General features: G+C 31.1%; 1 protein-coding gene and 1 pseudogene across 3 annotated transcripts in view; both read right to left on the bottom strand.

The window, feature by feature from the left end:
• Window positions 1–8,699, bottom strand: part of LOC122254159 (xibalbin-1) — a 155,732-nt gene extending 147,033 nt beyond the window's left edge. For 2 of the 3 annotated variants that reach the window (XM_086546126.1, XM_086546127.1), the window contains exon 1: window positions 8,445–8,696. In XM_086546126.1, coding sequence (XP_086402252.1) covers window positions 8,445–8,526 — 82 coding nt within the window. In that variant the 5' untranslated portion in view covers window positions 8,527–8,696. Of the gene's footprint in view, window positions 1–8,444 lie in introns of all 3 variants that reach the window. The other variant, XM_043017705.2, reaches the window with a different exon arrangement.
• Window positions 7,367–8,082, bottom strand: LOC147470066 (uncharacterized; annotated as a pseudogene).
• Window positions 8,700–15,000: the final 6,301 nt, after the last annotated feature.

Raw genomic sequence — 15,000 nt, 5'->3', positions numbered from 1 at the left:
CATGAGGAGGAGAAGGAGGAGGAGGAGGATCAGGAGGTGGAGGTGGAGGTGGATGAGGAAGAGGGGAGAGGAGGATGGAAAAGGAGGTGGAGGAGTATAGGGAGAAAGATGGGTGGGGGGGGAGGAGTAGGAAAAAAGAAAAGGAAGAAGGGTAGAACAAAGAAGAAGGAGGAAGAGGAGGAGGCGAAAGAGAAGAAGGAGAAGAAGAAGGAAGCGAAAGAGAAGAAGGAGGAAGAGGAGGAGGCGAGGGAGATGGAGCATTAGATGAAAATGACATCTCGACGAACTGACATTTGCAAGACCAAGTTAGTCTTCAACGAGACGACTGACTTTCAACATGAAAATTTCTCCCTTGTAAAAAAAAAAACGTGAAAAAGTTATCCAAACGGAACAAGTAAACCAAAGAAGATGAAAAAAAAAACATAAAAAAGTTATTTACTTGTAAACGGAGAAATGGTCAAGCTACATACGCTTTTAATATCATTATGAACGTTCAAAGTTCTTCCCTTGCTTAATGCACTGTTTCTAGAAAGAAAACAAAAACAAAAACATAAAGAATATAAATAAACGCAATAAAAAAATAAGAAAAAAATCTATACATCCAAGACAAGAACGAGCGTTGCAAACATGCAACCAACGCACATAACTATCACAAAAACGAAAAGGTCCTCCTCCTTTTGCTAAGTACACTGTCCCTTCAATAAAGAAAAAAAAACTCATATAGAAAAAAAAGACAAAAGAAAAAGACAGACAAAGAAAATTAAACCAGAAACACAAAATATAATGAAAATGCAATTTATTATAATCTAGTGTTGCAGACGGACACGCTTTGTCAGAAGGGACGTTGAGGGTTCCTCTTCATTGTTAAGTCCACTGTCCTCTAAAAAAAACAAATGTTGAAAAAAGGAGAAAGAAAGAATAAAAGAATAGGATAGACAAGTAAAGAGAGAGAGAACAAGATGATGATAATAATATAAAAGAAGACTTACTGCACGAGTGTTCGGGACGCTATTACGCAAATCAGAAAGCACAGAGAGAGAAAAATGAAGAGAGAGAAAAAAAAATTGAAACTGGATTAAAAAGAAAACAAAGACTGAAGAGGGGTGAAGATAAACAGATATATATGGGTGGGGGAGGGTGAGCGAGAGAGAGAGGGGGGAGAGAGAAGGAGAGAGAGAGGGAGAAAGAGAGAGAGAGAGAGAGGGAGAGAGAGAGAGAGAGAGAGAGAGAAGAGAGAGAGGTAGGAGCGAGGAGAGAGATGTATAGAGAGAGACTCAGAGAGAGAGAAAGAGATGAGAGAGATATTGTAGGGGGGAGAGAGAAGGTAGAGAGAGAAAGAGAGAGAGACAGAAACTAAGATAGAAGAGTGGTGAGAAGATGTGAGAGGTAGAGAGGGAGAGGAGAGAGAGAATGAGCCAGGATAGAGATGTATATAGAGAGGAAGAGATAGAACGAGAGAGAGAGAGATTGCGGGGTGGGGGGGGAGGGGGGGGGGTGGAGGGGGGGGGAGTGAGAATGCGCTCTAGTCTCTCTGACTGGATTGCGGTGCGACGATCATATCTCGAGAGAGAGAGAATAATGCCAAACGATTTACGATAGACTTATAGGAGGGCCTCGCACAACTGGTCATAAGAGATTTTACCCTGCCTTGCTAAATAATAAAAGAAAAAACAAGCACAAGCCACAATAGATAAATAATCTTCCTTTACTCAATGCAATGCCCAATTAAAAAAAAAAATCAAATAAAAATACCTAAAAAAAGATAAAGCCCCATAAATGAAACAACAAAAAAAGGAGAAAATGACAATGACCCTAAAACGAGTGTCGGGGAAGCACGCACACAAATCATAAGGGCCGTACATGTAAGAAGGAAAAATGTGATTTAAAAAGTAATCAATGATTTGATGATTAAAAAAATCAAGATTTAAAAAGATAAAAAGGGATAAAAGGGATAAAAAGATTGAAAAGGAAAGGTAACTGAACCGGAATAAAGGAAAAAATGAAATGATAGACAGGAAAAGATTTTTTCTTGTTTTTAAGATAAAAGGAAGACATGGAAAAGAATGTACTTTTTTCATTCATCACAGTTATATTTCTAAAAAAGTAGTAGACAGAAGAAAAAGAAAAGAATAGAAATATATAAAGAGCTCAAGGGAATAAGAGAAAGAAAACGAACGAAAATAAGGAAGACGCTAAAGAGTACATGTAGACTTCACAGAATGTAGCATAAAAAGAGAAGACGGAAGGGAAAAACAGGCTAATCTGAAGCTATGAGTAAAATTTCCGGTCGAGGAAGGTTGTGTGGGAGATCCAAGGGGTCGGGGCAGAAGGAGAAGTAAAAAGTGATGATGAAAAATGCCGAAATAAGGAAGAATTGAAGGTAGAGACAGAGACAGAGAGAAGGAAAGAGAGTGAGAGAGTGAGAGAGAGAGAGAGAGACAGAGAGAGACAGAGAGAGACAGAGAGAGAGAGAGAGACAGAGAGAGACAGAGAGAGACAGAGAGAGAGAGAGAGATAATTGTAGAAAGAGAGAACATAACGAGACCATGAGAGAGAAAGAGATAATAATTCAAAGTAGGCCTACAAAGCCAGGGAGCGTAGAGAGTAAGAGGGAGAAATTAATAAAAGGTACAATGAAGATATACGAGAACAGGGAATGGAAGTTACAAAGATGTATAAAGAAGACAGAGAAGAGAAGACGTAGTTTCAAAGAAGAAAGGAAAAGTACAAAGAAATGTTAAAAATAGAGACAAGATAACTGATAGATACAGAGAGAAAAAAGTAAGTGGTAAAAAAAAACGATTCAAAACGGACACAAATACGAGAATATGCAAGGAGTAAATACGAGAATATGAAAGGAGTAAATACGAAAATACATAAGCAGCAAAAGCCAGAAAGAAAATAATGATGATCTCCAGTTTCAAAAAAGGCAACGAACAATAATAAAAAGTGGAAATAAGAGGTCGAAAAGAGACAAAAAAAATAGATTCAATAAGAAAAGGTTCTAAGAATTGCAAAACGACGGAGAGCAAAAGGAAATGCACGATTATGCCAGTGACCTTTTCGTGCAAATGCGACCTTGCAACATGGTGTGTAAGTTGTTGGTTATTGTCGTTATGTTAGTATTTTACAGTGAATTTAATGCGTTTTCTTTTTTGTTTTGTTGAATTGTTAAAGTTCTTTTCTTTGTTGATTTCATATCTATACTTAGAGAAAGATGTCGATATGTTTGTTTGTTGTTGTTTTTTTCGTAATGCAAGGCATAATCGTATATTTCGCTGCTCTTCCGTTCGTTGTTTTGTTTAGAAAAGAAAAAAAAGGAAGATGGATAAAACGTAGAAGGGAGACATACACGAGAATATTTAGTTACGTAGAACATAAAAAAGGGTAAATAAAATGCAGAAAACGGATAATTGAGAACAAGGGAGAAGAATAATAATAATCATTTCAATCTTAGAAAAAGAAAATAATAGGAAGTTAGAAGAAAAGAAAGTGCAAGAGAAAATTGAGAAAAGAACAGGAAATAGGAGAGAGAAAGGGATAAGAAAATGAAAAAAAAGACAAACCAAAAACACAAAATAAACTACGTTTAGTTTCGCAACTGGAAACAAATGTGGAGAGAGTAAAATTCAAGCAAGAAGAGAGTAAAAGCGTAAATCTTGAGAATGGAGAAATATGCGACAAGTACGAATTATGGAGAGAAAAAAAAGACACAGATTCAAGATTTTAAAAAAAACGTGATATTTATCAAGAGTGAAAAGACGAGATAAAAGTAGGAAGAGGAAGAGAGTCGTCTCTTAAATACTAACAATATACGATACATGATAATGCAGAGTGAGATTAGAACCAGATGCCTTTATTCCCAGCGAGAGTAAAAGACAGAAATCATTTGATGACAGATTACTGCATTATAATCCTTAGTGTTGTTACGCAATATCGATATGGAATTTGAGATTTAAAAAAAATATAAAAATAAGAAGAACGCCAAAAGACACGAACGACGTTGGTATTCTTTGTTTGACACGTTAACAAACGAAGCAAACGAACATACTTTTGTGTTTGGAGTTAATAATGTAGACCGGACTTCGAGTTCATTAGGACATTCTGAACTTTTAGTCTGATATGATTAAAACTTTGAAAAATAAATGTAAATCTACTGAACCGCGTGGAGTTTGATACCCAAGTCCTTGATCTCAAAGAAGGACATTTAATTTCCTCGAGTATTATCTTCCTCCTTCAACTACGTTCCTTCCACAGGTTTCATGTTGATGGACTCCTTCCTATCGCTCCTTCCTGGCCCTCCTTGGATACTTCTCGTCTTTACTCTTTTTTTTTCTTTTTTTTTTTCTTTACTTTTCTGTTATCTTCAATGTCTTTTGATTCGTTTTGGTTTCGTCTTTCTATCCCTTTTCTTGTCTTCTTCTTTGTTTTATTTTGTTGTCATCTTTGTGGTCTTTCTATTCCATGTTTTGTTTTTTGTTTTTCTTCTTCTTTCTTCTCCATTTCTTGTCTTCCTTTTTTTTAGCTTGCTGTTATATTCGTTGCCTTTCTACTCCCTTAATCTATTTTCTTATTTGCTGTTATCTTCAATGGCTTTCTCTTATTTATTTTTTTCTCTCTCTTTTCCCCTGCTATTCCTTTGATCTGTTCCGTTTTCCTTTTTTTCTGTGTTGCTGCTCTCTTCGCTGTCTTTACATCCTTTTTTTATCATATCTTCATTTTTTTCCTGCCTTTAATCTTCCTCCTTTAATCTTCTTCTTTTCCCTCTCTTTCTTCTACGTTGCTATTTCTTCTACGTTGCTCTTTCTTGGCTGTCTATTTTTATTCCTCCTTTCTTTCTCCTTCACATCCGGGATAAGACGTGACAATGTAGGTGAACGAGCCCTCCCACCTGGGTCTCACCTCCACCTGTTTTCTGTCTCTTGTGACGCAGATGTGACGTACTTCAGAAGCTGCGAGGGTCTTCTTAGATATCCCGAGGAGCGAGAAGTTCTTTTTACTCTTCTAACTCAAAAGAATCAAAGGAATTGGATGCAGGGAAAAGTGAGTTTTGAAATTAACCTTGGCGGTGTATTCATGTTGTTCTTTTCATTTTTTCAAAATTTCTTTTCGGAGGGTGTTTTTCTTTCTTTTCTTTTTTTCTTTTTTTTTTCTTTTTTTTCAGGGGTTGTGACTATTCTCAGAATAGAATTCCTTGATTATTTAAAAGGTCAAAAAGGGAGACGTTGATGTGTGGACTTAGAACATCTAGTCGAGAGAGAGTGTGAGAAAGAGAGAGAGGGGTGGGGAGAGATAGAAAGAGAAGGAGAAATAGAGACAGAGAGAAAGAGAGGGAGAGACAGGGAGAGAGAGGGAGAGATAGAGAAAGAGAGATAAAGTAAGACAGGCATATACAGACATACAGAGAGAGAAAAAAAAAACAGAATATAAAAAGAAACGCGAGATAAAAACAAAAGAAAAATAACAGAGGGAGGGAGGGGGGAGAAAGAAAGAGGTGGTGAGAGAAGGAGAAAGAGAGCAAGAATTTAAAACAAAGTGCGAATCTCTTCCAATATTTCCAATTTCCAATATCTGGCAGCATCTCTTTATGAGAAATATTTATTACGCTTTTTTAAGTGAGTGTGAAGAACCCATTCAATTTTTTACGTTTATGGGATATTCAAGATGATTTTCTGCATGTTGTTGAATCTTAAGTATGTGTTTATGTTTTTTCCTTACGTGTGCGTGTGTGTGAGTGTATTACCTTGTATGTATGTGTGTGTGTGTGTGTGTGCGTGTGTGTCTGTGTGTGTATGTGTGTTTGTGTGTGTGTATGTGTGTTCGTGTGTGTGTGTGTGTGTGTGTGCTTACTTATTTTATCTATTTTCCTTTACCAAATGCAATGGCTTATTAAACTAAAAGCTGAGTCCCATCTGCGTGGCAATTTTCCTCCCCTTATACATCTGATTTAGATACATATTTTGTTTTGTTTCCATCTGCAAGTACATAACAGTGCTTTAGACAACAATGAGAGCTAACAACAGAGATGTGACTCTTACTTATTTACTGAAGGGGTTTTGTGTAATAATGTTTTGTTGTTTGTTGTCTCTTTTGTAATATGAAATTGTTTTTCCTTTGTTCGTTATGTGTTAAAGCTGGTTTAAGGGAGGAATTAAAATAGATTGTCGAGTAAGTAGTATGAAAGCTGATTGCATGATCTAGTGTTAGCATCAAACATAAAGGCTAAAAAGTAAAGATTGTTTCTTTTTTAATCTTTAAAAAAAATCATAGAGCAAAACTGGATATATTTTCCTAGTGCGAAATAGAAATCAAGTTGAAGACAAAATTCTACAACTGATATTCAAGAATGACTTGAAATCATGACTGGTGTTATATGCTCCGTATCCGATCACTATTACGCTTACATAAGCATTATACAATCCCATCCCATTTATTTTCACATCAAAGATCTTTAACCCACACCTGTTGAATGACAGCCAGAGAAAAATCATCACCAATTATCATACTCAATAAACACAAAAAAAGATGATTTAAAAAGTATGAACGCCTGAGCATTACACAATATAGTCATCAATTCAAATTATGCTTTAAAGAGCAATGTTACTTAGCCTCGTCTCACCCACACGTGCCTTAGCGCAGACACGTGATGACGGAGACTGGGTCTTGCATGTTTTATAAGCCAGGATTCAACAGGGAGGCTTGGGGCGGAGTGACTGTCTGTTATATCAGATACAGCGAGAATATCTAGTGAATGATCCCCAATTCTGCTTTTCATTGGTATTTGATTCCTTTTTTTTCTGTATGAATAATCTGTTCTTTGATGAATATGAATTTGGTCTTGTGGATAAGATCTTATTGTAGTTCTTGTATTATTGAGCTATGGATTTTAATTGTTCATACTTATTTAATGAAGTTTTCACTAGAAGCGAGAGAAGGAAAAACATTTAGCATCTGGCTATACGAAGGTAGAACGTAAAATCAAATTCAATGAAATGTCGATTATGAGAATGGAAATTTTGAATAAAAAAGATATGAAACGAAATGATAGAAGCATCAATAACTTCATTTTCTTCGAAATAGATCTATTGCTTAGAATGAGCAACACAATGCAGGAAATCTTGCAACTTCGTCTCTGCACATTGGCGCTGTAGCAATTCGAGAGCGTATGTGATGGGCGAAGCATCCTGAATAAGGACTGAAGCTATGAATATCCTACTCTCTATATATCTTTCTTGCCTGCAAAGCCAACATCAATAGCCGCGGTAAGGTCACTGTGAGGAAGTCTGTGTGAAGATATCGTTGTGAGATGACCTGTTAAAGTAGGTCGGTGTGGGGAGGTCACGGTGAGGAAATCGGTGTGAGGAGGTCAGTGAGCGCTAGAGCAATGTGAGATGAGGTCAGTGAGAGCTAGAGTAGTGTGAGATGAGGTCTGTGAGCTCTAAAGTAGTGTGAGATGAGGTCAGTGAGCGCTAGAGCAATGTGAGATGAGGTCTGTGAGCTCTAAAGTAGTGTGAGATGAGGTCAGTGAGCGCTAGAGCAATATGAGATGAGGTCAGTGAGCGCTAGAGCAATATGAAATGAGGTCAGTGAGCGCTAGAGCAATGTGAGATGAGGTTAGTGAGCGCTAGAGCAATATGAGATGAGGTCAATGAGCGCTAGATGCAGACATTGAAAAAGAGGCTCATGTGAGCGCTAGAGTTTATTAAGAGAGCTCTAAAGTAGTGTGAGATGAGGTCAGCGAGTGCTAGAGAAATGTGAGATGAGGTCAGTGAGAGCTAGAGCAATATGAGATGAGGTCAGTGAGCGCTAGAGCAGTTTGATATGAGGTCAGTGAGCGCTAAAGCAATGTGAAATGAGGTCAGTGAGCGCCAGAGTAGTGTGAGATCAAGGGGCAGTAGTCCGTGTGATATCTCTGTGAGAAGATCATTGTGAGAATGACACTCTGAAGCAGTCCTTGTGAGCAGGGACGTTGTTAGAAAGTCTGAGTTAGGAAATTGTAGCATGGAGACCCGTCTGGGAGATCATTATGAGGAGCTCAGTGTGAGGAGCTACTAGCGACCAGCGGACGGATGATGGGGCCATGATCTCCTGCTTGGAATCTCGTTTTCGGGTGATCGCTATTATGACCTTTGCTGGTGGCTGGAGACTATCGGGTTGTTCGGTTCTTTTTCGTTTTTGTTTTTTTAATGCTATTATCGTTTTCTTTTCTTTTCTTTTTCTTTTTACTTTTTTTTTAGATTTTGAAGTCTTAAATAAAGCGTTGCCGGTATACACGGAATGAAAATGAAGGCCAGATGAATGAAGCGAAATCGCCAAAAAGATAAAGTGGAAGACGGCGAGGGAAGAGGGAAGGAGGGCAAACGACCTCTGCCAAGTACCATATGTCGGTCGGCCCCTCCCTCGCTCCCGAAGCCACGACCTTATGTGGCACTAGTGAGACTTACCTTCATTGAGCAGAGGCTGTGCCATGACAACGCTCAGGAGAAGGGTGAGGGCCAGGACCATCACCACCACCTTGATTCCCATTATGCCGCTGCCGGATGTGCTGCCGCGAGAGAGTGGAGAGGCGAGACGCGGAGGCGAGGCGCGGAGGCTGAGGTGCAGCTGGAGCGAGCGAGGAGTGAGGGAAGCGTGTGCTGGCGGGTCGCGAGCTGGTGGCTGTGTGGCTCCGTGGTGAGAGCCGCCGTCGGTCGACTCTGTTTGAGACGCAGCACAACCGCGCCCCCGCACCCCACGCGCCTGCCAGAGCCAAGATAACACGTGGGGACCTCTACGGCGATCGGATTGATAGATTTCATGGGATGAGATCAATCGATTAGGAATATTTGCCGTCTGAAGGGTTCTCTCCGATTCTCGGGATGGGAATTATCACGTGATCTACACCTTCCTTGAACCATAACAATGAGCCTCTTCTTACCATCTGTTGAGTGTTGATCTGTCGTGACGTCACACTCTCTATCCAATCATGTTTCTACTGTGCATTACATCATCTTTTAATAGCCAATCATCACTCCTAGTAAATTTTTATTCTTAAATGTGAGTGCGTTTTGATAACAGACGATCTGATCACCCATATGACTTATCACTAAAAATAAATTAAAGTATTCTTCGACGCAAAACAAAATCTCAACACCCTTATCTGAAATTAATTTGTAGATTTTAATCGAATGACCGATTGTTACCTTAGGGTGGACGTTTAAATCTCCTAGTATATATAGAAGAAATAAATGACAGTATTTAAGTCTGTCAAAGTGTCGAGAGCTGCTTTATATCACCACTATTAAGAATAAAGGGAGGAAGCAGGTGTTGCTGGAACTGCGTGTCATCTCAGTTATATTTCATATTTAATGTTATTCTGTAAATCGACAACCGGGTGTTTGTATGTGTGTATGTATCTGTGTGTGTGTGTGTGTGTGTGTGTGTGAATGCATGTATGTGTTTGTGAATGTGTGTGTGTGTGTAAAAGTATGTGTTTCTGCATCTATCCGTGTGTGAAAATGCATGTATGTGTTTGTGTGTGTGTGTGTGAAAGTATGTGTTTCTGCATCTATCCGTGTGTGTGTGTGTGTGTGTGTGTGAATGCATGTATGTATGTGTTTGTGTGTGTGTGTGTGTGTGTGTGTGTGCGTGTAAAAGTATATGTTTCTACATCTATCCGTGTGTGTGTGTGTGTGTGTTTCAGAAAAAGAAGAATGAAGACATATCAAATGACAAATTCCCCATTACAGCAATTTCCATACAAACCTTCATCTCTTCCGTGCTAAAGGGGAATAAAAACATGTGCCACTTTTTATGACATTTCTGAAAAAGAAAATTCAACTACAACCATATTTTTGTAAAAGTCATTTGTAGTAAGTATAGGTATATATATATATTATATATATATAAAATATATATATATATATATATATATATAGTATATATATATATTTATATATATATATATATATATATAAAATAGTATAGAAAATAGATATAACTCTATTATTTATATAATAGTATTATATATATATAATATATATATATTATATAGGGTATTATATATATATATGTATAAATATATATTATATGTATATATAAATTATAATTATATATATTATATATAAATAATATATATATATATATATAAATATATTATCAGACGGTACATATATATATGAGTTTATAATAAATATAGTATAAATATATATATATATATACTAATACAAAAATATATCATACAATCATATAAATAATATATAGTATATATATATATAAATAAATAATCAATATAACAATACATTATTATCATTATTATCATCATTACGTACTATTCTTGTTATAGACAGTCAAAATAATCGATTATCATTATCATTGTTAAAGTTATTAACTGTTGTTCCTCTATATTTATATTGATTATAGATGCCAATTCTTAACACTGATGATAACAACAATTCAAATATTAACATCAATATTATCATCATTTATCCTTTTCATCGATAATACCCATCACGAACTCTCTAAATTATGATATAACATTAATGCAGGTATATATATAGGTTATAGTATTAATTTTTATATACAAAAAATAACAATAAAATAAATAAATATATATATATATATATATATATATATAATCTATACAAAAATAGTAAAAATAGTGAAGTATATATATATTATAAAAATATATATATAAATATATATGAACGTATATATAGATTACATAAAAATTAATATATAATATATATATAATAAGTAAATATCATATAAATAAATATATAAATATAAATATTAGTATACATTAAAAATATAAATATACCATATATACATATATCACAGAAAAGTCTATAATATAATATATATAAAAATATATATATAAATAAAAATACAATAAATGGATATAATATGTTATATAAGTATATATAATAATAATATATAATATATATAAATATATAAAATATATAATATATATATCTATATGTATATACATATACAAATATACATGAAATATATAAGATAAATAAATACCTACAATATAAAAAGTATACGTAATATAAAGTATATTAACTAGTATATAATATATATAGATATACAACCATACACACATAAAATAATATAGAATATATAGAAATATAAAATATAGTTATATATATATATCAAATAATATATATAAAGTTATAATATATATAAATATATATATATAAATACATATAATATATATGTGTGTGTGTGTGTGATTGAGAGGATTGAGATAGTGTAGTATGTGTTAGTGTTATTATTGACTAACAATACAATCAAAATGTACTACACTGAAAAAGAAATCAACTCACAACACACGTACTCCTAAAAATAACTCACACGAAAAATACTACTACGTACCAATACAATTACGTACCAAATTCCGGTCATGATCATCAAAATTGCCTTCAACAGTAACAGCGAGATGACTTCCCACCAAAGGACGCTAAAAATAACTTATGCAGACAAATCCCTTTTATCTCCTTGTCTATCCTTAACACATAGATCTCCGCCAAACGATCCAAAAAACCGAAGTCACTAAGTACAAGCAGGACTGATAACAACGTTCAAAAGCGATTACATTCTTTTTTGACATGTTGAACTGTTGGTGAAAGACATGTGCGAATTATGACAATTAGCATATGTAAGAAAAAATTACTATAAGTCAGCTACTAGTTGTGTCTAGTATCTTTAGTTTTGTTTTATTTAATAGTACGCTGACCACAATAATCGCAAGATCTGTAAAAGATTCACGAGTGTTTGCAATTTGATTGTATTATCAATCAAAGTCAATGTACTTTATAATTCTTGCCGTGTGAAAGAGAATTAAAACAAAATTAATGCTCAGTGACACCGCCCTTAGCGAAGGCTTGATAGACATTCTTCATCATAAACTACATATATTCGAATGGTCACAATATACACGTCGCCGGGTATCTGAACCTTATCCTGCGTAGTTCAGCTAGTGGAATCTTCGGAGTACCACAGAACCATGTTCATTGACTTAGTGATACGAGAAAGTAGACAGCCCGCACGTGGGGGAATATACGATGTGCTTCACCGTATGTCATGTAGTTTAAAGAGTCGTCTTTACGTTATCTTATGTGCACTAGATGATTTGTTAATCTATACTGTTTATATAGGCAGATGATATATGTTAACATATATAGTAATATAATATATATATATATAATATATTAGAGATATAAATATATATTAAAATATATATTACGAAATAATTATATTTATAAATATATTATAATATATATGACATATATAAATATATAATATGAAAATAGTATTATATATATATATAGTATTAGTATATTATAGTATATGCTGAAAAATATGGCATACAATACGAAAATGTGTGTAAATATTATAATAATGTAATTATATATAATATATATATATATATATATATATACATATAAATAATTTTTATTTAAATATATAAAAATATATATACATATATATAGGTATATTATATATATGGTGGTATATATAATTAAAAATAAATATAATAATAATATATATATAAAGGGTGGGGGGGGGGGGGGGGTGGGGGGGGAGGGTGTTATATATGATATATATATATGCATGTATATGTATATATATTATATATATATATATAATATATATATAAATATATATATACTATATATATATATATATATATAATAGACATATATATAACTAATATAATATACATATAAGATATAGTAAACATATTATGTATATATATATAATATGATATATATATAATTATATATATATATAGTATATATATATAATATACAGGTATATGTATAATAGGAGTATATATATAGACTATATATATATAGTATATATATATATATATATATAGACAAATAAGATATAGTAATATATATGATTATATATAATAGTATTTATTTAATACATATATAGTACAAGTATATAATGTGATAAATATATATATATATAAATGTATATATATAGTAGTACATTTATATAATATAATATACGAAGATATATATATAAATATTAATGATATATATATAGTATATATATTTATATACTAAGTACAATAACGTGACTATATATATATATATATATATAAATATATATATATAGTATATATATATAAAATATAATATACATATATAGTGTATATACATATAATATATATAGTATGATAAATAAATGATATATAATATAGTATATATAGTATAGAATATATCATATATATAAACATGTATATGTAATGTATTTATATATATAAATAATATATAATATATAATATGATATATATATATATATATATATATAAAGTGTGTATATAAATATATAATATTAGTAAAGGTATATAATGATAGTATATATATCTAGTATATGTATATATACAATACATATAAAATATATATATATATTTATATATAGTATTATATGATAGTATATATATTTATCTTATTTATATACGTAATGAATACTAGTAAATATATATATATATATATTTAAATATATATATATTATATATATATAGATATACGTATGATATAGAGATACATAGATAGCGTAAATAATAGATATAGATATTGATAAATATTATATATATTATATTATATAGTATCTATAATATATATATATTACTGTCATTATCATATATAGAGATACATATAGAAATAAATATAAGATATAAATATAGAAATATACATATTCATAACAATATATATACATATAAATATATAATAAGTATAGATAGTATATATATATATATATATATGATATATGGTATAATAGATAGAGTATATAGATAGTATAGATAAAAGAGATAGATAGATAGATAGATGGATAGATAGAGTTAGAATAAGATTATATTTAATATATATATATAAATATATATATATAATATATATATATTTGTATAAGTATATATATATATATATATATATATATATATAGTATTTATATAATATAATAAATGTATGTAGGTATAGACAGTATATAAATATAATATACATATATATATATATATATATATAATATATATAATATATATATAATATATATATTATATATATAATGTATATATAGACATATATATATATATATATATAGATATATTATCTATATATATAATATAAACATATATATATATATATATATATATATATATAGTTTATATATATATAATATATATATATATATATATATATATATATGAATACATATATATATATTATATAATATGTGTGTTGAGATAGTTGAGAGGAGAGTGATGGGTGTGTTGTTATGTCAAAGAAACTAAAAATAAGCAATAAAAATATCTCTCAAATATCTCAATAAAAAAACTAACAAATAAAAAACAAATATACCTACGAAACTCAAAAAAATATAAATATATATAACTAAATATAAAAATAAAAAAATAACAAACAAATATAAACAAAATCTAATCAAAAACAATAACAATATAATTCTAAAAATACAAAAACAAGTACTATCATAACCCAATCAATAAATACCTAACTAATCTCACAAATAAATCAAAATCTAACTATATCTAAAAAATCAACAGTATAAATATAAATATACCATATATAAGATATGACCCAGAAAGTCAAAATAAAGAATATAAACTAAAATATAAAAATATATATATATATATTATAATATACAATAAATATTATATACATATTAAATAAATATATATATATATCAATTAAAAAAAAATATATATAAATATTAAATATATGAATAAAAATACATTAATAAACATAAATATGCATATATATAAATATATATATATATCTATATAATATAACAATATATATATAAATGAAAAATCATAACAAAATATAACTAAAAAAATAAAATAATATAACGAAATAACTCAGTATATATGTGAGTGTGATGTGTGTGATGTGTGTATGTACGTACTATATATCCAAATATAAATAAATATAATATATTATATAAATCTATCTATATAAATCTATATAATATATATACTATACATAT

The sequence above is a fragment of the Penaeus japonicus genome, unplaced genomic scaffold, assembly GCF_977035675.1.
Source record: "Penaeus japonicus unplaced genomic scaffold, GWHDUDI00000001_assembly GWHDUDI00000017, whole genome shotgun sequence".
Classification (NCBI taxonomy): domain Eukaryota; kingdom Metazoa; phylum Arthropoda; class Malacostraca; order Decapoda; family Penaeidae; genus Penaeus; species Penaeus japonicus.
The sequence above is the reverse complement of the archived record's forward strand: the minus strand, read 5'-3'. Positions and strand labels throughout refer to the sequence as shown.